This window comes from Aquarana catesbeiana, linkage group LG11 (assembly GCF_042186555.1).
Source record: "Aquarana catesbeiana isolate 2022-GZ linkage group LG11, ASM4218655v1, whole genome shotgun sequence".
In the NCBI taxonomy this organism is placed as follows: Eukaryota; Metazoa; Chordata; class Amphibia; order Anura; family Ranidae; genus Aquarana; species Aquarana catesbeiana.
This window is the reverse complement of record NC_133334.1, coordinates 251,280,678-251,306,579: the sequence shown is the minus strand read 5'-3', so window position 1 is coordinate 251,306,579 and position 25,902 is coordinate 251,280,678. Positions and strand designations below refer to the sequence as shown.

Here is a 25,902-nt window from a genome sequence, read left to right as displayed (position 1 = left end):
TCTCCTTTAAGGGGCGTGGCAGGGTGTGTGTCTTATCCCTCCATACTTTTGCTAATAGATGTCCCTCATATAAAGGTACGATATAAATATATATAAAGCTATAGGGCTCAGGGTACAAGAGTGCCTAGGTAATGCATGTCAATGGTAACATTATTAAATATTCCATATAACACAACAAATCTTCACTTTTTGTGTTCAAGTCAACCTTCAAGATGATTTATTAGTCATAAGATATACAGACACAATGAAACTTATTCATAATTCACATGTCATTGCGAAAACCCACTAACTTTTTAAAGCATGGTAAATTCCAAAACAAATTTTTAAAATTTTCGTACCTTTTTTAGAGTGAGTAGTCCTTCGTTGGTCTGTGGGTTGGGCTTTATTTGAAACCACGCTTCAAACATTTGTTTCAAGAAACTGTACTTTGTGTTTCTGTTTTGAGGTTCATCAATGTCTATTACTGAAAGTTTTCCAATTACATCTCCCACTCTCCGATCTTCAGGAACATCGAAAGTAAACTTATCTGTGGAGAAAAAATTGTTGACTCCACATTATGCAAAGTAAAGGCTTTAATTTTCATGTGAGCAATTAGAGGATATTACCTTTACTGACACCAAATATTGCACCAAAGAGTTCTTTGGGACTTTAATTATGCCTTCAAGGCTCACTATTTTGCCGTATGGACCTTACATGTGGGGGGGCAGAGCTATGAATTGACTGCTTATCAATGGGTTAACATTTAATCCAGGGGTTGTGAACTACAACTAAGTTTAACCACTGAGATTTTCATATACTCAAGCTCTGGTTTATGATGCTGTCTGGGTACCCCCCCACACTTTCCCAGGCCGACGGTAGCCCTCCCTTTCCTGGAACGTGTGCGCATTGGTGGAGTATTTACTAGCAAAAATTTCTATTATTTTTATGAGGCCAGAGGAGTCCTGAAGAAGCGGGAGACCCTGTAAAACATTTAGACTACAGTCCTCAGTGTGAATATTTATGTCATTTTGGAAGCATTGCTCTGTATTTTTATCAGTCTATTGGCAGTTTTAATATAAGATTGCGCAATAAAATTGAGAAAGTTTTAAGAAACTATTGAGATATTTGTTATGTGTCACTACTGGAGGCATAAATAAGTCCCAAATAACTATTTGCAATATTTGATGTTCGATTTAGGGATGATGCCTCCCATGGTGTATTGCATTTTCGCATTGATCCAACATTCCACCTATGTATACTTATATGGACTGTTACATTTACTGACCAGTTATGGACACCAGCAGCCCACCTTTGACCCTGTTTACTGTCATCTTAGATTGCTCTGTTTCCAAATGTAACACGTTATTAGTTGGACAGAGTTGGTGTATGTTGCTTTAACGGCTGCTACACATGTAAAATTGGGCAGTATCATTTAGAACCAGCAGTAGTACTGTAATGATAACAAGAGTTGCAATCAATTCAAACTGCCAGGCCATGTGGGCCTCCAACCCTGTGACTTTGTTAAGCATTGTTGCTACCGTATGAGTGTAGTTTCTTCTGTTCACCATTGACTGCTTATGTCGGGTTAATGTGGGATTTTCAGTACCTGTCTACATTAATACATTCCCGACATGTTACGAAATTCAGCAGCGGTGTCTTCCTTCAGAAAAGCAATATATTTTTTTCTGTGGCCTTTGGTAGGTCTTCCACTGCTTTGACTCCTAACCTACACAAGGTTCATTGAGAGTTTCCATGGCTTTGTGTTTGGGATCATTGTCTTGCTAAAATGTCCACCCTTGTTTAATCTTCATCATCCTGGTAGATGGCAGCAGATTTTTATCAAAAATTTCTTGGTACAGTTTTCCATTTATCCTTCCTTCAATGATATGAAGTTTGCCAGCACCATATGCTGAAAAACAGCCCCACACCAGGATGTTCCCACCTCCAAACGTCACTGTTGGTATGGTGTTTTTGGGGTGATGTGCAGTGCCAGCTGACCTCCAAACATGGTGTGTATTATGGCATACAAAAAGTTCAATTTTGGTCTCATCTGACCAGACTATATTCTTCCAGTATTTCACAGGCCTGTCTACATGTTGTGCTGCAAACTTTAAACGAGCTTCAACATATTTTTTCTTTAGCAATGGAGTCTTGAGCATGATGAGCGTGCATACAAGTCATGGCAGTTGAGTGCATTATTTTGTTTTCTACAAAACAATTGAACCTGCTAATTCATGGTCTTTCTGAAGCTCTCCACAAGTAGTTCTAACTCTTCTGATAATTCTTTTCACTCCTCTGTCAGAAATCCTGCAAGGAACCTGGTTGTGGCCGGTTTATGGTGAAATTATGTTCTTTCCACTTCCGGATTAAGGCCCCAACAGTGCTCACTGGAACATTCAGAAGTTTAGAAATCCTTCTGTAACCAATGCCATCAGTATGTTTTGCAACAATAAGGTTTGCGAAGGTCTTGAGGGAGCTCTTTGCTTTTACCCATCATGAGATGTTTCTTGTGTGACAGCTTGGTAATGAAACACCTTTTTATAGGCCATCAATTGAGACTGAACCAGCTGATATTAATTTGCACTGACAAGGGGCAGGATTGCTTTCTAATTACTGATAGATTTCAGCTGGTGTCTTGGCTTTTCATGCCTTTCTGCACCTCTTTCTTCATGTGTTTAATACTTTTTCCCTATGTCGTTCCACTTTTATTACACATAACTTAATTTCTTAACTTATTTGTTTTGGTTTCATTGTATGTATGGATTGCATGGGTTGTTACCGACATCTTGTGGAAACTTCATGTCAATAACACCTTTAGAAATATATTTACCTAGAAAAAGGGTAACATGTTCAATACTTAATTTACCCACTGTATATATATATATATAAATATGCATACCTTGTGTGAACGTTGGAAAGTTGTCATTGATGTCCTTCAAATGAATGGTTACCATGGCTGTACTTGATAAACCACCAATTTGGCCAGGACTGTCTCTGGCCTGCACTATGATTTCATAGGTTGCTTGCTCCTCTCTGTCCAGATTAGAGACCGCTGTATAAATTTGCCCTACAGATGAGGGAAAAATGCAATATGACGTTACCTGAATCCTCCCATGAGGATGGTGTCACAGGCCATGATATTCACAAGCAGCTTTTGTGCATGATGGCTATTTTTACATAGTTACATTAGCCCAGCTTTGACCTATGTAAGTGTGTATGTGCCATACCAGTGGAAGCCAGAAAACACTGTAGTAGGCACCATTACTGGAAAACAGCAACAAAAGAGAGAGGGTGCACATACCTAGAGCTTAACCATAATACATTTATTGAATGACTAAAACAAGTATTATATTTACAAACACATTACAAGCACAAGTATCAAACATGCAAATGAGACCACCTCCTGGTCCACAGTATGCAGCTAATAGCATGGGAAGACCTCAAAGTGTCCTTGATGGCTTATGAGTTTTGAAGTGTCGGGCCCTCTTCCTCAGGGCTAAATGTATGGATGACAGAACCTCAACTTATACTTAGCTTCCACTGACCATGAAGCTACCCATGGAGGGGGACAGGGTCACATATCACATGGGCCAGACTGCAGGAATCCCATTTGGAAGCAAAGAGCAAAAAAGCTGTTATATGTTATCATGGTAATGCACTAGGTAGGTGCGCCCTTTCTCTTTTGTTGTTTTTTTTCTAGTACATGAAAGAATACCCACAGTCCTGAGGGGGCAGCAAGACGTTTTGCATTATATTCATAAGCCATGAGCCGAACACCCCCCTGTTCGGTTCGCACCAGAACATGCGAACATGCTAATTTTAAAGGCTTATATGCAAGTTATTGTCATAAAAAGTGTTTGGGGACCTGGGTCCTGCCCCAGAGGACATGGATCAATGCAAAAAAAAGTTTTAAAAACGGCCGTTTTTTCAGGAGCAGTGATTTTAATAATGCTTAAAGTCAAACAATAAAAGTGTAATATCCCTTTAAATTTCGTAGCTGGGGGGTGTCTATAGTATGCCTGTAAAGGGGTGCATGTTTCCCGTGTTTAGAACAGTCTGACAGCAAAATGACATTTCGAAGGAAAAAACCCATTTAAAACTACTCGCGGCTATTGCATTGCCGACAATACACATAGAAGTTCATTGATAAAAACGGCATGGGAATTCCCCACAGGGGAACCCCGAACCAAAATTTAAAAAAAAAATGGCGTGGGGTTCCCCCTAAATTCCATACCAGACCCTTCAGGTCTGGTATGGATTTTAAGGGAAACCCCGAGCCAAAAAAAAAATAAAAATGGCGTGGGGTCCCCCCAAAAATCCTTACCAGACCCTTATCCGAGCACGCAACCTGGCAGGCCGCAGGAAAAGAGGGGGGGACAAGAGTGCGGCCCCCCCCTGAACCGTACCAGGCCACATGCCCTCAACATTGGGAAGGTGCTTTGGGGTAGCCCCCAAAACACCTTGTCCCCATGTTGATGAGGACAAGGGCCTCATTCCCACAACCCTGGCCGGTGGTTGTGGGGGTCTGTGGGCGGGGGGCTTATCGGAATCTGGAAGCCCCCTTTAACAAGGGGACCCCCAGATCCCGGTCCCCCCTGTGTGAAATGGTAAGGGGGTACTTACCCCTACCATTTCACTAAAAAACTGTCAAAAATGTTAAAAATGACAAGAGACAGTTTTTGACAATTCCTTTATTTAAATGCTTCTTCTTTCTTCTATCTTCCTTCATCTTCTTCTTCTGGTTCTTCTGGCTCTTCTGGTTCTTCCTCCGGCGTTCTCGTCCAGCATCTCCTCCGCGGCGTCTTCTATCTTCTTCTCCTCGGGCCTCTCCGCACCCATGGCATGGGGGGAGGCTCCCGCTCTTCTCTTCATCTTCTTCATCTTCTTCTCTTCTTCTTTTCTTCTCTTCTTCATTGTCTTCTCCAGGCCGCTCCGCACCCATGCTGGCATGGAGGGAGGCTCCCGCTGTGTGACGGCGTCTCCTCGTCTGACGGTTCTTAAATAACAGGGGGCGGGGCCACCCGGTGACCCCGCCCCCTCTAACGCACGGTGACTTGACGGGACTTCCCTGTGACGTCACAGGGAATGCCACATGGAAGTCCCGTCATGTCCCGTGCGTCAGAGGGGGGCAGGGTCACCGGGTGGCCCGCCCCCCGTTATTTAAGAACCGTCAGATGAGGAGATGCCGTCACACAGCGGGAGCCTCCCTCCATGCCAGCATGGATGCGGAGCGGCCCGGAGAAGAAAAGGAAGAAGAGAAGAAGAGAAGAAGAGAAGAAGAGAAGAAGGAAGAAGAGAAGAAGATGAAGAAGAAGATGAAGAGATGAGCGGGAGCCTCCCCCCATGCCATGGGTGCGGAGCGGCCCGAGGAGAAGAAGATAGAAGACGCAGCGGAGGAGATGCTGGACGAGAACGCCGGAGGAAGAACCAGAAGAACCAGAAGAAGAAGAAGATGAAGGAAGATAGAAGAAAGAAGAAGCATTTAAATAAAGGAATTGTCAAAAACGGTCTCTTGTCATTTTTAACATTTTTGACAGTTTTTTAGTGAAATGGTAGGGGTAAGTACCCCCTTACCATTTCACACAGGGGGGGCCGGGATCTGGGGGTCCCCTTGTTAAAGGGGGCTTCCAGATTCCGATAAGCCCCCCGCCCGCAGACCCCCACAACCACCTGCCAGGGTTGTGGGGATGAGGCCCTTGTCCTCATCAACATGGGGACAAGGTGTTTTGGGGGGCTACCCCAAAGCACCCTCCCAATGTTGAGGGCATGTGGCCTGGTACGGTTCAGGAGGGGGGGCCGCACTCTCGTCCCCCCCTCTTTTCCTGCGGCCTGCCAGGTTGCGTGCTCGGATAAGGGTCTGGTATGGATTTTTGGGGGGGACCCCACGCCGTTTTTTTTTTTTTTTGGCGCAGGGTTCCCCTTAAAATCCACACCAGACCTGAAGGGTCTGGTATGGAATTTAGGGGGAACCCCACGTCATTTTTTTTTTAAATTTTGGCCGGGGTTCCCCTTAATATCCATACCAGATCTGAAGGGCCTGGTATGGAATTTAGGGGGACTCCCACGTCATTTTTTTTTTAAATTTTGGTTCGGGGTTCCCCTGTGGGGAATTCCCATGCCGTTTTTATCAATGAACTTCTATGTGTATTGTCGGCAATGCAATAGCCGCGGGTAGTTTTAAATGGGTTTTTTCCTTCGAAATGTCATTTTGCTGTCAGACTGTTCTAAACACGGGAAACATGCGCCCCTTTACAAGCATACTATAGACACCCCCTAGCTACGAAATTTAAAGGGATATTACACTTTTATTGTTTGACTTTAAGCATTATTAAAATCACTGCTCCTGAAAAAAGGTCCGTTTTTAAAACTTTTTTTTTGCATTGATCCATGTCCCCTGGGGCAGGACCCGGGTCCCCAAACACTTTTTATGACAATAACTTGCATATAAGCCTTTAAAATGAGCACTTTTGATTTCTCCCATAGACTTTTAAAGGGTGTTCTGTGGCATTCGAATTTGCCGCGAACACCCCAAATTGTTCGCTGTTCGGCGAACTTGCGAACAGCCAATGTTCGAGTCGAACATGAGTTCGACTCGAACTCGAAGCTCATCCCTAGCCAGTTATATGGAGAGTCCATCAAGCCCTTAAGCCCCACACTCAAGTGCAGGAGAATTTTCTTTGGTAGGCACCATTACTCCAGTGGCTTGTGGGTCCTTTGCCGAGCAGGTGATCTGCTGCTTAATAAACACTGGAGGTCACCTGTGGGCACAGGTGCCATTCAGGGAGAACTTTGCATCTTCTCAATGAATGCAAAGAATTCTCCGATTGGGCAAGGTGGAGAGCTGTGGTGTTGACATCACAATCTGGCTGTGGTGGTGACTTTACAATTTCCACCTTGTCCAGTCGGAGAACACTTTGCATTCAAAGTGGAGCCTGTTTTCAGTAAGCAGCAGGGTAGCACAACATCTGGAAGCCAGCGGCAATCAATGCCCACTACAGTGATTTTCACCTTCCATGGGAATCCCACAAGTAAGGGATGTGCATACATACTTACATTGGTTCAAAATGGACCAACGTAACTATGTAAAAATTGCAGCACCTGTAATTCAGCGTTAAATATTTTTGTTTTTGGAAAGAGTAGGAAGGTTTAGCATCTCGGAGGTTTCTATTGCTATTTCTTCCCCCCTCCCCCCACTTAGATCTACCCTCCAAATTTGTCCTGGTGACCCTTTTCAGTGAGACAGCAAGTAAAGTGAGGCCCGGAGCAATAGAAATGCAATGGAAAATAGTGTAGGGTCGGCATGACAGGGTTATAAGTGGAGGCAACCAAGGGGTTAAGGAGGTAAAGTTGGAAAAGCAGGGAAAAGATGGGATTGGCTTGGAGAAGCAAGATAGGAAGGGTTTTTTAATTTTCTTAAGGGGGAGGCGGGTCTATTGGGATCAGTGGAGGGTCAGAAGAGAGAAAAAGCAGGCAGTTTGCCACCCCCCCTCCCTGTGTTGTTTGTCTGTTTTTTCTTTATTTGCAGGTGCAGTATGAGCAGGTGACGTCATGGCAGCTGATCGGGTGGTGGTAGTTTGGTCTTTGATGGTGTAAGAAAAATACTTACATGATGGAAGTGTAGGGGACTCATCGGTGGTATGTGCCCCTCTGGTGGATTCCAGTTAACATGGTTTAGTTGGAATAGGGTAATGGTTGCACTGCGACGAGTGGGGTTGTCTCCGATCTGGTGTGTTACGGCTGGAGGCCTATCATGGAAACGGTCCTGCAGTGTAGCAGTGGAACATGTTTTGGAATTTGGGGTTGCCGTCAAAGACCAACAGGCCCGAGGAGGACTGTTAGTTTTCAGATGTTGATGTGAAAAGAATGTTAATTTATTAAGTGTTTTTTGTTAATAAAAGGCTGCTATGGCCATTTTTACTCCATTTCAAGTCTGGTCTCTTTAATTTAAGTAATGATAAGGGGTGGGGGTCAGTGCTAATGGTTGGGCAGACATAAGAAGGTTGAGGACATCTGATCTACACTGCTCATGAAAATCCCTAAATCTTTTAGGCCCCTTTCACGCGATCGGACCGTTCAGGTCCGCCTGTCAGTTTTGACGGCGCACCTGAACGGGCGCTCCATGTTAGCCTATGGAGCGGAGACATGTCCGCTGACATCCGACCCCGTCCGATCCGCTAAAAGCAGACGGATGGCCCTACGTCCGGATCCGTCGCTATCAGATCGGGTGAGATCTGACGAAAACGGACATGCTGTCCGTTTTCATCCGATCCCTCCATAGGAAGCAGCGGCGCCTGACAAGCCCCTCCCCGCTCAGTGAGCAGAGAGGGACCTGTCATCCGCCGGCTCAGCAGAGAACATAATGTTCGTTGTTCGCCGAACGTCTGAACAACCAAAGTTCAGCCCGAACTTATGCTCGGGCTGAACCGTTCGCCCATCCCTAGTGACTACTATCCAAGTGGGTATTTCCCCACATGTTGGAGAAATTTCCCCTTATTTCCTGTTGTTTCTATGGTGTGACATATGGGACATACAAAGTCTCCCCAATGGGACTCAGAAAGAAAGAAAAACCCAACAGAGATTTTACCAATTCTCAATTTTATCCAAAATTAAGAACAAAAAACTTTCATCAATAGATTCACTTTGTTAATATGTATCATTTGGCATCCTAGAGCAACCAATCCAAAAACATATTTCATTGCTCTGTCTGCTGTTAATTAACAAAAGTTAATCTCTGATTTGGTACTATAGTAATCCACACATGATTGCTCTTTGTACCTATTATATAAGTCTCCGAATATACTCCATGTGCAGTATATATCATTCCTGACCTTGAACAATATACACAAGGCTGTACAGTACGTGCAGTCATTTGTATAACTCAGTACACTTAATCTTACAATCACAATTCTATGTCTACTCACCACTATCTTTATCAATCGAGAATTTGTCTTGTCCTTGAATTATTGTGTATTGTACAATGGCATTTCCAGACATGGTTGGGTCATCAGCATCCTCTGCAGTGACCACTGTCACAAGAGTACCTAAAACAAGTAATCAGATTTAGCAAAGGTGTCTATGCTGGCAGCTTAATGATATATAGTAATGACAGCAATGTGCTAGAATCTTAAAGGATCAGTCCACTCCAAACTGATATTACACTTTATGGTTGAAGCTGTAGGGCTAAACCAACTGACAATTTAACCCTTTGTGAACTTGAATTTTGTTGGTAAGATATCTAGTTTTGTTTGTGAGCCCACACTATATTGTCAAAAGTATCGGGACACCTGCCTTTACACGCATATGAACTTTAAAGTGGTTGTAAACTCTCTACTTCAACTTTAGGTCATTGTAATCTGCACTGATAATGCTGCTGATCGGTGCCTGTGAAACCTCACTTGTAAAATCTTCCCACAATCCTTTCTGCAATCATTTATGACGTTACCAACGCATGCGCATTCCGTTGTTCGATTCACAGCACACTGTGTGTGCCGTATCCCTGTCAACAGCATTATTTCCCCTGTTAACGGCACAGCACGGGAGCCTCGCGATACTCTGGTTTCCCCCATCTGCTTCCTGGTTCTCCCCTTCTGACTGTGAGACGTCACACATGGGGGAGTAAACCAGGGCATCTCAGAGACATCCACACAAACAAGCATCTCGAGATAGATGCTTGGATAGCATGCGATTGCGCATGCGCGAGATTTCAGCTGGAGACCAAAGGAAGGGCGGAAATTACATCCACGACAGGCAGGAAAAAAGAGCAAAGATGGTGCTGCCGATTCCGGGAAGTGCATATAATTTACAAAACAAGAAAAAGGTAATTGCAAAGCTCTTTTTAACCACTTATAAATATGCGAGGTGTGCGAATAATTAATTATTGGATAATATTTTAAAAAAAAACACAAAAATCCTGAGTTTATTTCCTCATAATGGCATCCCAGTCTTAGTCTGTAGGGTTAAATATTGAACCTTTGTAGCTATGACAGCTTTAACTCTTCTGGGAAGGCTGTCCACAAGGTTTAGGAGTGTGTCTATGGGAATGTTTGACCATTCTTCCAGAAGCGCATTTGTGAGGTCAGGCACTGATGTTGGATAAGAAAGCCTGGCTCGCAGTCTCCGCTTTAATTCATCCCAAAGGTGTTCTTCCGGGTTGAGGTCAGTACTCTGTACAGCCAGTTAAGTTCCTCCATCCCTAACTCGCTCATCCATGTCTTTATGGACCTTGCTTTGTGCACTGGTCAAAATCATTTGGTGGATGGGGGATTATAGTGTGGGGTTGTTTTTCAGGGGTTGGGCTTGGCCTCTTAGTTCAAGTGAAGGGAACTCTTAAGGCGTCAGCATACCAAGACATTTTGGAAAATTTCAGTTTGGAGATGGCCCCTTCCTGTTCCAGCATGTCTGAGCACCAGTGCACAAAGCAAGGCACATCAGTGCCTGACCTCACAAATGTGCTTATGGAAGAATGGTAAAACACTCCTATAGACACACTCCTAAACCTTGTGGACAGCCTTCCCTGCAGTGACAATTAGTTCAAATTGCAGGAATGTTTCTGACTTTCGTTCAATAAATATTATGTCAATAGACCCTTTAGTGCCCTATGGGGACAAAGTTGCCCCTACGTAGATATAATAACTTGAGTGAATGTTTGTATCCCAAGGTATGCTGCTGGAAGGATAACCATTTAAAAATAAAGGGACAAAAAACCTGCAGGACAAGGTGACAGTGTTCTTGGGAAGGGCATCCCTGACTCCATTATGCTCACCTTACCTGTGCTTCTTCACAGCTCCTTCTTCCATAGCAGCCAGCAACATTACCTGGCACTTGTGGGTATGGAGGAACATGTGACCTGCTCCCCTGTGACAGTGCTCGGTCAAGCACTGTTACATGACCTGGGAAGTGAGGTCACTGCTCACCAGGATCGCTGACACAGCCAATCTCATTGCCAGCTATGGAGAAGCAAGGACCTGCCATGGAACGCCAACAAGGTAGGTACAAGGTGGTCAGGTGATACCTTTTCCAACACAATGTCCCCTTGCTCTGCATGGGTGCAGACAGGAACTATTATAGGTATTCAAGGATTATCTTTCAATTATTTTGTATGTTTGGGGCCTATTCATGTTATATGTTGTGCCAAGACATGCACTTTAGCATGGAAACACACCTGCTCTATGTGTGGTGCCATTTATTGTGAATGGAACTCCAACATATTGTACAGTAGAACCCAATGCTCTGCAACGTACCCAGTGTATAAACCATGTGTTGTGGTGCCCTGCATTTAAAAAAAGTTCAGGGAGGTATCGGTGCTTTCCATAGGGTGCCACATCCCTAAATACAACATTGAAAAAACAGACATTTCCCTAGGGGTGGGACTTTTAAGGCATTAAACACAAGTAGTAATTAAATAGGTAAAAGATATGATTTTATTTAAACACACTTAGATTAAAAATGTTTACACGGAATGTACATGGCCAAAGCGACTATGAGTACACAAACTGGTAGATGAAAGATGACACAAAGTGATATTCTCCACCCAACACATTTCGGAGTAAATTACACCTCCTTCATCAGGGCTAAGGGAGATATCAAATGTAGCCACTTTAAAGGTGTACATATAATCATTACATGTTGCAATAAAAGAAAAACACAGTCTCAAGAGCTCCTACTCGTTCTGTCACAAATTATGTAGTAAATGAAGAAGCCATAGTTTTAAGAGAGCATCGCCACATGCTCTACTCAACAGAGGGAACCAGAAACTACTGAGGCTTGAAAGGCGAAATACTGTAAATGTAAGTGCCTACGCTTATACATCCATTGGCCAGGAAAGAAAACCCTGTGGTGACTGATGTTCAAAAGGTATACTATTCAACTTGTATGTAGTAGCCTACATAAAGGTATACTATACAACTTGTATGTAGAGGGAGCGTGCAGTGTAAACAACTCTGAAACGCGTCGGATGGAGAATATCACTTTGTGTCATCTTTCATCCACCAATTTGTGTACTCATAGTCGCTTTGGCCATGTACATTCCATGTAAACATTTTTAATCTATGCGTTTAAATAAAATCATATCTTTTATCTATTTAATTACTACTTGTGTTTAGTGCCTTAAAAGTCCCACCCCTAGGGGAATGTTTTTTCAATAAATTTTAAAAAAGGGTCATATATGTTTCTTTGCCCATTTTGGTGCTTTGGCACCCCTTTGATAATGAATGGGCTGCCTTAATGCAATGCATGTTAACCCATGCCATAACGCTTGTTATTGTTGGGAGAACAACAGCTGATAGCTTTCTATACTGTGAACTATATACTGTATGCATTATACCTATCTATCCAGGAGGTGGCACTGTAGTGTGTCTATATGGTAATGTAATCAGAGGAAGTGTTATCTCTCTCAGTGTATATAGTTGTATCCTTCTTGTTCCTGTTTCATATTTCTCATGCTGTAAAGTCATGCATTGTAATCCTCTATAAAAGCAAAGCTATTGCTGCAAACAATAAGCTTTCAGCACATTACTTCAATACTCTGACAACAGTTATCTCACTGCAACAGAATGCTTAAGTGCGAATGGGCCCTTAAACTTTCTAAGTTAATACATACCATGTTTGGACATTTCTGGGACTGATGCATTGTATGACTCTTGCTTGAAAACAGGAGCATTGTCATTAATATCGAGGACTCTAATAACAAACACCTCCGGAGGCTCCAGGGTTTTCATGGTACTTTTGTCTACTAGCAGAGCTGTTAGATTATATGTTGCCTTCTTCTCACGATCCAGTGTTTCCCATCCATGGATGTCCCCTGAGACCTCGTCAACCTTAAAGATGGTGTTGGCATATTCTCCCTGAAGGACATACTTGCCATTGGGCCTATCAGATCTCAGCTGTAAAACATAAAAAAAAAGTTTGAAAAAATGATTTTACTATAAATGCTAGGCATAGGTATTATTTGTCATGTAGCAATTATGTATAAAAATCTTTTTGCACGGGTGTAACATTTCTTCACCGTAAATGTATTAATACACTTATTTTCTAGGATCGTTAGCACCATCTAGTGGCTATCATGTGGACTTTTTCCTGACACACCTCAATCAGAAAAAAATATTGCATCATAACCACTAGATGGTGCTAAAGATCTTAGGCAAACAACATATAAAGAAAATGTTTGTATAAATTTGTTATGCCTGTGCGAGTGATGATTGACACATTTCTACAGAAAATATTTATACATACTGTAGGTCTTAAAGTACTGAAGTTTTTGGATCAACATGACAGGTAGGAAGATACATTTTTCAGTGCAGACATAAGCAAAGGCAGCCTCTGTATTTTTTCAGTACAGTGTTGTTTTTAGTGATAATATGTGAACAGGGTTTAGTAATGATTTTTGGTTATTGTTTTGAGTAATGATATGTGAGCCAAGGTTGCCGTGATGAAGCATAGGTGGTTGTTCATGACAGCCAAGGGACACAGGAAGCAGGTTTGATGTTGCTGGCTGTCATTAAACTTGGAAGGGGAGCTCCATCTAGTGGCGGAGATGAGTTTGCCAGAATGAAGGCAAACATTGCAGCTTTATTGTTTTACTGAGCTATACTGTATTCATTTTTTTCATGCAAAAAATAAATAAAGTGAAAAATCCAAAAATTAAAGGGTTTCATTGCAGTGCACTTTTCTAACTCTTTCTCTAAGCATCCACATTTGTGCCCAAATCCTTTTTCTCATGCTGGCATCTTTGTTCTCCCAAATCCCAATATGATCTCACCTAGGGGGAGATTTACTAAAACTGGAGCACACAGAATCTGGTGCAGCTGTGAATGGTAGCCAATCAGCTTCTAACTGCGGCTTGTTAAATCAAGCTTTGACAATGAAACCTGGAAACTAATTGGTTACTATGCAGAGCTACGCCAGCTTCTGTGTGCACCAGTCTTAGTAAATCTCCCCCCTAAAGTCATCTCTATTTATTTGGAGGATGTTTCTCCTTCCAGCAGTATTTGTGTCCAGATCTTTATTTTTCTTACTTAGCTTCTGTTTCTGCCCGACTAACCCCCTGCATTGTTTATTTACAACCCTAAAGTGCACCATGTAGAAGCTGCGGGCAAATTTGGTTCTCATTCCCCCTTAAAGCACATACAGCCAGGCACACTGCATTTTCGGCACTCTTGCACTGGCTCCAAAGGACAGCCTAGGGGTATCTTTTTTCCTTTTATTGGAAACTATGAACTTGGATAGGGGTAGGGAACCTGGGATACCGCAATAAACTGCAGAACTTAACAACTTCAGGACTCCTCAAATTGCTGGCTGCACTGCACAAACTGACTGTCCCATAGGATCACTTATGCTGTTGGTGATCTGTACTCTTTCCAGAGTTTAAAAGCTAAACCCAGTCACTATTCTTCAGCACTGGGTCATCTACTCCCATAGCCACAGGATCAGTTGCCTCCTGCTGATATCCACCAGGCTCTTCCTAGTGAAGGAGATGTAGACACCATCATAGGACAGCCGTACTCTTCCCCACCAACTTCCTCCTAGCTCTCTCCAGTGAGCGTCTCCAGAACCAACATGGATTTGCAAATAGGCCCCCCAGCTAAGCCTAGTTGAGACCTCTATGTCTTTCTGAAGACTTTCTCCAGGATCCTGCACCAAGGGGTCTGCAGGACTGGACCCAGGAACACTGCACCCTGCTGCCCGCCCAGACCTCAGGCTATTTATGGTCTCCCCAGCCACCTATTGGGCATACCTACCCAAGGATTGGCTAGAGTTCCATAAAAATTCAGCCTACAAGTCCTGTTCTTCCTCCTACTATGATTCTAGAATCCTGCAGAAAATTTGGGAAAGCAACAGCCAGGGTCGTCTTTTCGCATGGGCATGCTGGGCAGTTGCCCGGGGGCCCCACTTGCCTGGGGGGCCCCACCTGCCCAGGGACCCCAGCCAGGACCGGACTGGCCTACTGGGATACCGGGAAGTTTCCCGGTAGGCTGCCTGCCCTGGGGCCGCTTTGAGTTGCGGCTACAGCGATCCGCTCTTTCCCTCTCTCCCCTTCCTCCTGTCCATCACGGAGCTGGCTGGGTCTGTGTTCAGCGGCCATGCTGTAACAAGGTCCCGTCCCCCTAGACCGGCTCGTGTATTAGTAGATTGAATCAGTGTTCCGCCTATCACACGAGCCGGTCTAGGGGTGCGGGACCTTGTTACAGTAAGGCTGCAATGGTGGGCACAGTGAAGCTGCAATGGTGGGCACAGTGAGGCTGCATTCACGGGCACAGTGAGGCTGCAATGGTGGGCACAGTGAGGCTGCATTCATGGGCACAGTGAGGCTGCAATGGTGGGCACAGTGAGGCTGCATTCACGGGCACAGTAAAGCTGCATTTGATGGTCAATCGTGCGTGATTGTGTAGACAGGGCCCCAGTGCACTGTATTGCCCAGGGGCCTATAATGCTCTTAAGATGGCACTGGCAACAGCAGCAGCCTGTGAAACACTGAGTGGCCCTACATAATCAACCCCTACTCCACTGATTACAGGGGAGCCAAACTAAATTTACCTTACTCTACACTTGGAGGGTGCTACACTACTGTCCTTCTCTAGTGTTTGCCAACATCCCCTGATATCTAACCCCTTCATCTGCCTTGTTCAGACCTCCTTCCCCACAGTCACTCCCTGCTTCTTTCAGTTAGATCCCTCTGTGCCTGCTCAGTGATCAGAGTAGTATCAGCCGATCAGAAGCTTAGCTGAAGGGAACTTCCTACAGCCCGGAGGAAATTGATTAGCTGGAACCTCTGGGCCAAAGCTGGAGAGTGTCCACTTTTGCCACTGAGGCACCCTCTGACATATCAAGGTACCCTAGTTTACCCCAGGTTCAGAACCACAGTATTAGAGGTAGAAAATATAAAAAATATAAACTGGCACTTTAAAATGTCTTTAAATATTTCATTTTTTTTATATCTCACCGTTCCGATGCGGTAGGGAAATCGAGTTTGCCCCTCCGGAGTTGACATTTCCTTCCATATCCAGCCCCTTTTTACACGTTTGTGGTGCATCACTTGATGCCTCTCCAGCCTTGGGTTTTCCTTGGTACACAATGCCAGAGGGGCATAAATGCACACCAGCAGATGAAGCCACAGCAACTTCATCATTGCTGGTGCACCAGCAATCTGTAACAGATCAAGAAAAATGACATATTAATATAAAGTTCCTTTTTACACATGGCCAAATTATTTTATGGTATAATTTTGTATGAGTTGTTTTAACACTACAATCTGAACAAGGAAAACATTTTTCCATAATATTTTCATAAATAAAGTATATTTAAACATATGGAATACTTATCCATCAAGGTGGAGTTTTTGGTTCTTTTTTTTATATATATTTTATTGAGGTTTATCAAAATTACAAAAGAAAAAGAACAACCAAAAAACAAAAAACAAACATAAAAAAAATTGCAGAGACGAGGAGAGAAAGTAAAATGACAAATGCAATATCGAAAAAAAGCAATGTGTTCTAGGACATTTTTAGTTCCTCTGTTGAAAGGATCGGTTGTTTACAAAGCTCAGTAGCTCAATTCAAAATGTACACACAAGTACATAGAGATAGAGGGGTGACCTCCTCTTTGCCGCCCAATTTTCAGAGGGGTTTGTACTTAGAGGCCAATTTGCAAAGTAGTTTGGAAAACCCAAAGTACTCTGGGAATCCTGTTTCATAGACGCACAAATGCTTGTATAAATACAAATGTTACAATCTAAATAGTTTAGTGCTATTCCCATAGGAGCCACAGGAATACTGTCCAGGTCTTCCCCCAAAGCTTCATCCTACAGCCAAGTACACACTCACTCACACATTTCTCCAATGACCAGTCTAGGGGTGTTGTTTTTGTTGATTTATTTTTGGAGAACTTGGATAGGGGTCTCCAAACGTTCTAAACAAAGAGCCAGTTTACTGTCCTTCAGACTTTAAGGGACTGGATTGGGGCCAGTGTGAGTATGCCCTGGCGTTAATGGGAGTAAACAATGCCCCATCATTGGTGTCAGTGTGGGTAATAGTGCCCCATTGTTGGTGCCAGTGAGAGGAATAGTGCCCCATCATTGGAGTAAGTGGGAGGAATAGTGCCCTGTTGTTGGTGTCAATGGGAGGAATATAGCCCCATCATTGGTGTTAGTGGGGGTAAAAGTGTCCCATTGTTGGTGTCATTGGGAAGAATATAGCCCCATCATTGGTGTCAGTTGGAGGAATTTTGCTCTATTATTTTTGCCAGTGGGAGGAATATTTCCCCATCATTGGTGTCAGTGGGAGGAATAGTGTCCCATTGTTGGTGTCAGTGGGATGAATATAGCCCCATCATTGGTGTTAGTGGAAGGAATATTTCCCCATCATTGGTATCAGTGGGAGAAATAGTGCCCCATGATTGGTGTCATAAGCAAAAGATTGCCGCTTCAATCTCTCAAATCTGTATTAAGACACCCGCCCTAATAGAACTCACAGGTGCTGGCTCTGCCCAAGCTTGAGGAAAGAAAAAGATCCTGAATGGCCGCACACCATAGAAGGCATCTTTATTGATATGAAGAAATAAAATCCAAATGCAGTCACCTCATGTACAGGGAGGAACAGGAAAAATAGCTAACATGTTTCACGCCCCATCATGGCGCTGCTATGGTGTGCGGCCGTCCAGGATCTTTTTCTTTCCCCATGATTGGTGTCACTAGGAGGAATAGTGCCTCATCATTGGTATCACTGGGAGGAATAGTGCCTCATCATTGGTATCACTGGGAGGAATGGTGCCTCATCATTGGTGTCACTGGGAGGAATGGTGCCTCATCATTGGTATCACTGGGAGGAATGGTGCCTCATCATTGGTGTCACTGGGAGGAATAGTGCCTCATCATTGGTATCACTGGGAGGAATAGTGCCTCATCATTGGTATCACTGGGAGGAATAGTGCCTCATCATTGGTATCACTGGGAGGAATAGTGCCTCATCATTGGTATCACTGGGAGGAATAGTGCCTCATCATTGGTGTCACTGGGAGGAATAGTGCCTCATCATTGGTGTCACTGGGAGGAATAGTGCCTCATCATTGGTGTCACTGGGAGGAATAGTGCCTCATCATTGGTATCACTGGGAGGAATAGTGCCTCATCATTGGTGTCAGTGTGAAGAATAATGTCCCATCATTGGTGTCAGTGGGAGGAATAGTGTCCAATCATTGTTGTCAGTGGGAGAAATGGAGCCCCATAATTGGTATTAGTGGGAGGAACAGTGCCTGATATCATTGGGCGGAAAAGTACCCCAAGTGCAAGATAAAGGCAAGTAAAGGGCTGCATCTGGCCCCAGGGCTGTAGTTTGGAGACCACTGGGCTACAGGCTCAAATACTTTTTATGACCTACTGAACCAGGTGTCTTGGGCTAATGGCAGCTGATCCAGGGCTACAATCAGCCTTGGAGATTGTGAGCCTCCTAGACCAGTGGTCTTTAGGCAGCTGCCTCTTTTACCTATAACCAAAGCATCCTGCAGAATAAACTTCTGTATAAGGGGGCTCTTGAAAAAGCCAGACTTAATAGGCAAGAAAACACACATGGCCGTGCCGAATGTGCTGCGACAAAGCAGAGAACATCGATTTACCTTTTGCGAGGTGCCTTCCACGTACTTACGAAAACGAATGTGCGAGACAGCCATGAAATTTCCGAGGAGAGACGTTTAATTTACAACTCCCCACAGAAGCTATTAAACCGCACAGGCCTGTCTCGTTCATACTAAACCCATCTTCATAACGCCAAAAGTATTGGCTTCTAGATTTTTCAATGCAAGGTTAATGGAAGGTTAAACATACTCTGGTATCGACTGGCAATTGCAGTGAATGGGAGGATTCGTTGGCTGCAGACAGTCACGATTTTATTAGTCATATTAGCACAAGCTAAGGGAAACCAGGCAATTAATAAATGTGCCATTTCCACAAGTGAACTCCGGGATATCCCATTCATAAACGCACACAAGGCAGCCGACACAAAACTGTTCCTCGCGCCGGGAGATTTTTCTTGGTCTGTGGGCTTTTTTTCATTGTATCCCTCCAATTTCCCCAGAGGTACTTTCGAGAAAATAAAGATAATATTTGTGGTATTTATGAAACGCGTGCCAATTTATTTATTTTTTGCTCCCCCCGCTTGGAGTGTATCTATACTGTGCGCCTTCTCATTGTAGTGATGTGGTTTATTATTTCTTTTCTGAGCAACGGAGCTGAGAAAAATGTTCCCGTAATTCCTCGGGAGCTTAAAACCTAACATTAAAAGAGCGAGAAAATTACCATTATTAATGTCACAAGCAGAGCAACAAAATTGCAGAGGGGAGATCCTAGAATTTATTTTTTTATCTTTTTTAGATTTTGATGGTTACATTGGCTTTTTTTTAAATTCCGCCACAGCTACTTATTTACTGCATATTCTTCGGGTTTTCTAAAGTGGTTGTGAACCTCAGACATATGAACAATAGCATATCCCTCTATAGCGAGTACTTGTCATAATTAAGAGCACTAAGTGCCATTTCTGTCCGATGCTTTGTTCCTCTGCTATCAGCATGAATCACTTCTGACAAGTTTTGCTGACACAAAGAGAAAAAAGGTGACAGGGGAGGGAACTCCAGCTGATTGACAACCTCGGCTCTGTTGCTGTGTGCTGTGTGAAAGGGGGAGGGGGGGTGTCCCGTCCCCTCCCTCCAATCAGCACTCACTGAGCTCTGCAGTGTGTCATTTCAGCTCTCCGCCCCCTTTTTTTCTGACAGCTCAGACAAGCTTTATAAACTCTGGACTTTGAATGAATGTAGAGAAGAGGAGACTGCAGATCAGTGGCGGCTGGTGTTTTTTCTTTTTTTGGGGGGGGGGAGGACATACAGACAATCTGGGAGGACAGCCGGGACAATAAAGCCCCTCACTTATCCCATCTAGGAAGCAGGCGGGCTTTCTTCATCCTCCTGTGATGTGGATAACAGCGCCTCGCATCGCCCTCCTCCTCCTAGGCGTCCAATAGGATCGCCTGACCTTTCAGCCAATCGGGAAACAGGTATCAGACCTGCACTTCCTGATTGGCATAGTGGCGATTCAGTGTTAGAAAAGCAAATATTCATTTGCTTTTCTAACACACCTGGTTGGGCTCCGAGCGCAATGCTCTGGGCTCCAAGTCCACCCTTATTTGAAGCCTATTAGAGCCTTAAGCCTAGAAGCCTATTAAGGCCTATGGCTCTAATAAAAAAAACACTCCCAACACTGTACTTCATGCGCCCGGCGTCCTGAAAGGGGCCAGACACATGAATAGGGGGTGGCCCTGGCGGCCATGGAGTCATGCTATCCATTAACCTTCTCCAGTGCACATGCCCTAAAATTTGCCCTGAACTCCAGCAATGCTCATTCTGAGCGTCACAGGCAGCTCCTCCCTTACTTCCTCACTTAGAAGCTCTGGAAAGAATCAGGAGAAGTGAAGGCCAAGGTGGTGACGTCCCTTCTATGGATGCTAGGATCTCAACAATCTTGAGATGAAAGAAGTTTTTACCTGCTTAATATAAGTAATAAATATTATTTTTTTTATATGGCTTAGTGTAGCGATGTACTTGCTTCATGTTGCTTTGTTCTTTTTTTTGGGGTGGGGACTTTTATATGCATAGTATATTGGCAGATGAGTTACCCCCTAGATCAGGGTTTCTCAACCAGGGTTCATAAGGTTCCAGAAGTTGCTAGGGGTTCCTTTTACAATGAGCAAGTTCTGACTCTTGGATAAGGTCCTATTGGCACTATTGATCTTTTTAGCTATCTGTAAGATCTCTTTCACACAGGGCAGACTGCGGCTGCCACCCGCTTGCTCAGCAGGGAATCTGTCAGCTGATCCCCGTTGAGAAGGCGGATGACAGACACAGATCGCTCTCCTCTATTTGCCTCGATCAGAACCTCCATTCCTCTCTATGGAGCGGTGGGTGTAAATGGACATGTGTTAATTTACACCGGACTGCCATCTAATTAGATCCGCTGGACAGAAGGATCCCCATCCGTCTCTTTTTTGGCTGATTGGATTGGGTGTAGGCAAGTGTAAACTGCCACATGTCCATTTACACCTGCCACTCCATAGAGAAAAATGGAGATTCAGATAGGGTCCGCCTGAAAAATGCACAGGTGGACCTGATCAGAACATCCATGTGAAAGGGGCTTTAGGGAGTCATTCTTCCCAATGACCACATGTGTTCCTCCCACTGACCATCACACTAATGTATATATAGTAGATATAGTATTTTCCTGGTGCCTCCCATGTCAGCATACCCATGGTTGGTTGCTCCGCCCTCTACCAACCCACAGGACCATTTTAACTCTATAAAAAAAGAGTTCCTCCCCTTAGTCAGTATTCTTTACTTTGTCCTCATGCCTGCAGGATCATTATCAGCCTTACCTCACCGCTTTATGGTGTAACCGTTGCAGGTTCATGCTCTCCTGCAGTATGGAGTCCCATCGCTTGGGCTGCTAAAGGCGCAAAATAAGTATGGGAGGCCGTTTTTTCCTGTGGATCTTTTTTTGGGCCATATTGGAAGATTAACAGGAGCTTAGCCTCTCCTCTATGCTCTTCCCTGATGGTATGTCTCCTATCCGTATGTGAGCAGGCTGTTACTTGCACATGTGACAGTACGGTGCATGCCCAGTAGCAAACTGAAGCTGTCGGCGGCCATCTTGGTACTCCCAAAGTGCTCTCAGCATAAATGGAGAGCCTGGGATTCATTACAGGGCCAGCTATCAAGGTGAAGACATCTCCCTTAAGTGTCTTCCCTATTTTTTGCAATGGAGCCTGGCCAAGGTATTTAGGGGCTTGCAAATGGGTACTTTTGTTTAATGTTATGTATATGTATTGTGTAGATATGTGTATCTATGTGTGTATATGTATGTATATATATATATATATATATATATGTGTATATGTGTGTGTATATATATATATATATATATATATATATATATATATATATATATATATATATATATATATATATATGTATGTATGTATGTATGTATATGGTTAAAAAGGAAAGCAGAAAGAAATCTAGCCTTTTTTGGTTTTTCCCTTGCCCAGCTGCCCCTAGTAATGTGATACCGCAACAAAAAGATCCTCATCATACCGCTAGGTAAGGGCTGCAACAATCAGGTAAGTTTTAAAGGAAAATAAAAAAGAGCACTACGGGCTAATTAGAACATATTTTTGGTTTCTACAGCCCGCACCGGGGATCATCCCGCAGATCATCTCACCGTAGCTCCTCAGATAGGAGATCCAAAGGTCATAGGAGCTCAGGACACTCACTCATCCTCAGCTCATGCCTCCCGCAGTGGCCAGAGGTCACCCCGACATACCCCTAGCAGACACGAATCCCACAGACCGGTGTATCCAAAAGAGAAGACCTGTTGGGTATGTGGAAGACAAGCGCTGCCGGAATAATTGGTATGCAAGAAGTGTCTACTAGAGGCTACAGGGGATAAAGAGAAAGATAAGCAGCAGTCTCTGGAATCAACTAAGAGCTTGATCAAGGATTCAATCAGGGAGTTGGCCCTCTCCCAAGACCAAATTAACCCACCCTCGCCTGAAGCAGCAGTAAGCGCGTCCACTCCTCATTCGGATGCAGTGGTGGATTCTGAAGACGAGGCAGAAGGGGTGGATAGCAATATTTCAGCTTTTGACTTCGCTCTAGTTGAGCCTTTCATAACCGCGGTCAAGGATGCAATCCAGTGGGAGGAAAATCCGGAGCCACCTTCTAAAACAAAGAAATATTTCCCACATCTGAAAAAGAAGGTATCAAATTTTCCCTTGATGGAAGAAATCAAGGAGGTGGTAACAGATGAATGGCAGAAGGTAGACAGAAGACCTATGGCGTATAATCGTTTTCTTAAGTTATATCCACTGGCAGAAACAGATGCTCAACTTTTTGATGCTGTACCAACTGTGGACGCCTCAGTTAGGAGGTTGGCTAGAAACTCGACCTTGCCACTAGAAGACGCAGTCTCCTTTAAAGATGTCCTTGACCGAAGGATTGACTCAGACCTGAAAAAAACATATCAGGCGGCTGAGGGAGCATGCAAGCCGGCGGTAGCTCTGACTTCGATCTCAAGGGCCACCAGAGTATGGTCAGACAACGTGGAAACAGCCCTCAGACAAGGGGTAGGTTCAGAAGAAATCATTAAGGCACTGGATGAATTAAAGCTGGCCTCAGATTTCATAGCAGAAGCGGCTATTGACGTCCTAAAATGCTCTTCCAGGGCCATGCTGTATTCCATAACGGCCAGAAGAGCGTTGTGGCTAAAACCGTGGTCGGCCGACCCAACGTCTAAGCAATCATGGTGTCGTATTCCATACGATGGGAAAGCCCTGTTTGGCGAAAAAATGGATACGGCAATTACCAGAGTCACAGGGGGGAAAAGTGGGCTAATTCCCCAGGACAGAAGCAGGAGCAAGAGATTTGCAAACCGCCCAGCGGGCCAGTTAAGAGGGAAGGACTCCAGATCCTACCGTCCGGGAAGTGAGTATAGAAGGGGCTGGAAAGGTTCACAAGCTACCTTTCTGAGGTTGGCTAAACCAAAAGCCTCTACATCCACAGTTGATGGCCAGAAGTCCTTTTGACGCCCTCTCCACCCAAACCGATCCGGTAGGAGCCCATCTAAAGGCGTTTGCCCGGGTTTGGGTGGAAGGTTGCGTAGACCAGTGGGCAGTGTCCACGGTCTGTCAAGGTCATTTCCGGGGATTCAAAAGGCAGCCTCCCCTCTATTCCTTTCAGGCCACCAAGATTCCAACCTCCAGAAAGAAGAAGGAGGCCCTTCTTCAATATGTCAAAATGCTTGTTCTCCAGCAGGCAGTAGTACCAGTTCCAGACTTGGAGAAGCACTTAGGCTTTTATTCCCCAGTCTTCTTGGTCCCCAAAAAATCGGGGGGTTGGAGGCCGGTGCTAGACCTGAAGAGGCTGAACAGGTATATCCGGGTGGAACATTTCAAGATGGAGTCCTTAAAGACAGTCATTCTATCTGTTCAGCCAGGAGATTGGATGGCGTCCATAGACCTTCATGATGCGTATCTGCACATACCTATCCGCCCTCAGTTTCAACCTTTTCTTCAGTTCAGAATAGGCGACTTACATCTTCAATTCCAATGCCTTCTCTTCGGGATTTCAACAGCGCCCAGAACTTTCACCAAAGTGCTAGTAGCGATCTTGGCTCCTCTTCGAGAGAAGGGGATTCGAGTACTACACTATTTGGACGATATTCTAGTTCTTTCTCAGCACAGGCAGACCTTGGTGATACATGTACAGTTGGTCCTAGACACACTGATAAAGTTTGGTTGGCTAATCAACTACGCCAAAAGTCAACTTACGCCCACACAGGAGATACTTTACCTAGGGGCATTCTTCAACACTCCAGGAAGAGCAGTTTCACTCCCGGCAGAAAAAATCCCTTCATTGATAGGGAAAGTGAAAAGAGCGCTAGCGAGCCATTCTATGGCAGCATTAGACTGTCTAAGCCTGCTAGGTTCCCTCTCTTCATGCATACCTATGGTGAAATGGGCCATATGGCATCTACGGACTTTCCAGGTGGGCTTCTTATCACAGTGGAAGAAAGATCGCCTAGAGCAGAGGATATTGATTACACCTACAATGAAATCCAGCCTTTGGTGGTGGACAAGACCATCCAACCTTCTGCTTCACTGTCCCCTTGGCCCCATCCCATGGACTGTTCTGACGACAGACGCAAGTCAGTTAGGATGGGGGGCACATTACCAAGACCAGTTGGTACAGGGCAGATGGCAATTAAATGCGACAGAGGTAGAATCAAACACCTTGGAGCTAAGGGCGGCTTGGTTAGCAATCCTGTCTCTGCCCACCTTCCTCAGGGGAAAATCCATATTTCTCCAGATGGACAACAAAGCGGCAGTAGCTTATGTTCAGAATCAAGGAGGAACGCACAGCAGGTCCCTTCTGAACGAAGTGACACCCATTCTGACATGGGCCGAGAGGAATTTAGTCAACCTACGAGCCTCATATATCCCAGGACCAGAGAACCAGTTAGCCGATCAGCTTTCAAGATCTTTCAGCCACAACAACGAGTGGTCTCTGAATCCGAGGGTCTTCTCCTGGATATGCCAACAATGGGGCACTCCCCAAATAGACCTATTTGCCTCTTCGCTCAATTCGAAGACACCGCTTTTCTTTTCAAGGTTCCCATCTCCGAAATCAGCAGGGGTGGATGCCCTAACCCAGCCATGGAACTTTCAGATGGCATACGCATACCCACCAACTCCACTGATACTGAGGTTTCTCCAACGTCTAACCACAGAAGCAATCACAGTTTTAGCAGTGATTCCATACTGGCCCAAGAGACCGTGGTTCACGTTGCTAATCAAGATGACCTTGTGCAAACCGCTTCACCTTCCACGCATAGACAACCTTCTGTCTCAAGGCAAGTTCTGTCACCCGCACCCGGAGATCCTAGACTTGAGGGTTTGGAAGTTGAGTGGAAAAGGTTGGGCGAGTTAGGATGTTTGCATAATGTCATTCAAACACTACTACAGACCAGAAAAGCATCTACGAATTCCACATACTATAGAGTTTGGAGAAAGTTTACGGAATTGGCAGAAACGAACCATTTCGATCCTCTAAACCCCGGAATCCAGAACACACTCCTCTTTTTACAGAGTGGATTGGACTTAGGTTTGGGCCTGAATACGCTTAAGGTCCAGGTTTCAGCCTTTTCAGCTCTAACAGACACCCGGTGGGCGCTAGATCCTCTGGTGGAACGTTTCTTGAAAGCAGTTCTAAGATTGAGACCGCCTAGAAAGACGCTATACCCCAAATGGGATTTGACTATCGTGCTTAATATCCTTTCAAAACCTCCGTTTGCTCCCACAGAAGAAAGCACCTTGGAGGATATTTCTCTGAAGGCAGT

General features: G+C 44.5%; 1 protein-coding gene across 2 annotated transcripts in view; it reads right to left on the bottom strand.

Moving 5' to 3' along the window:
* CDH5 (cadherin 5) overlaps window positions 1-25,902 on the bottom strand; it is a 93,688-nt gene that overhangs the window by 19,159 nt on the left and 48,627 nt on the right. For both annotated transcript variants that reach the window (XM_073605565.1, XM_073605564.1), the window contains exons 2-6: window positions 15,917-16,120; window positions 12,578-12,860; window positions 8,901-9,020; window positions 2,879-3,046; window positions 339-526 (exon numbers count right to left, since the gene is read on the bottom strand). In XM_073605565.1, coding sequence (XP_073461666.1) covers window positions 339-526; window positions 2,879-3,046; window positions 8,901-9,020; window positions 12,578-12,860; window positions 15,917-16,102 — 945 coding nt within the window. In that variant the 5' untranslated portion in view covers window positions 16,103-16,120. The remainder of the gene's footprint in view (window positions 1-338; window positions 527-2,878; window positions 3,047-8,900; window positions 9,021-12,577; window positions 12,861-15,916; window positions 16,121-25,902) is intronic.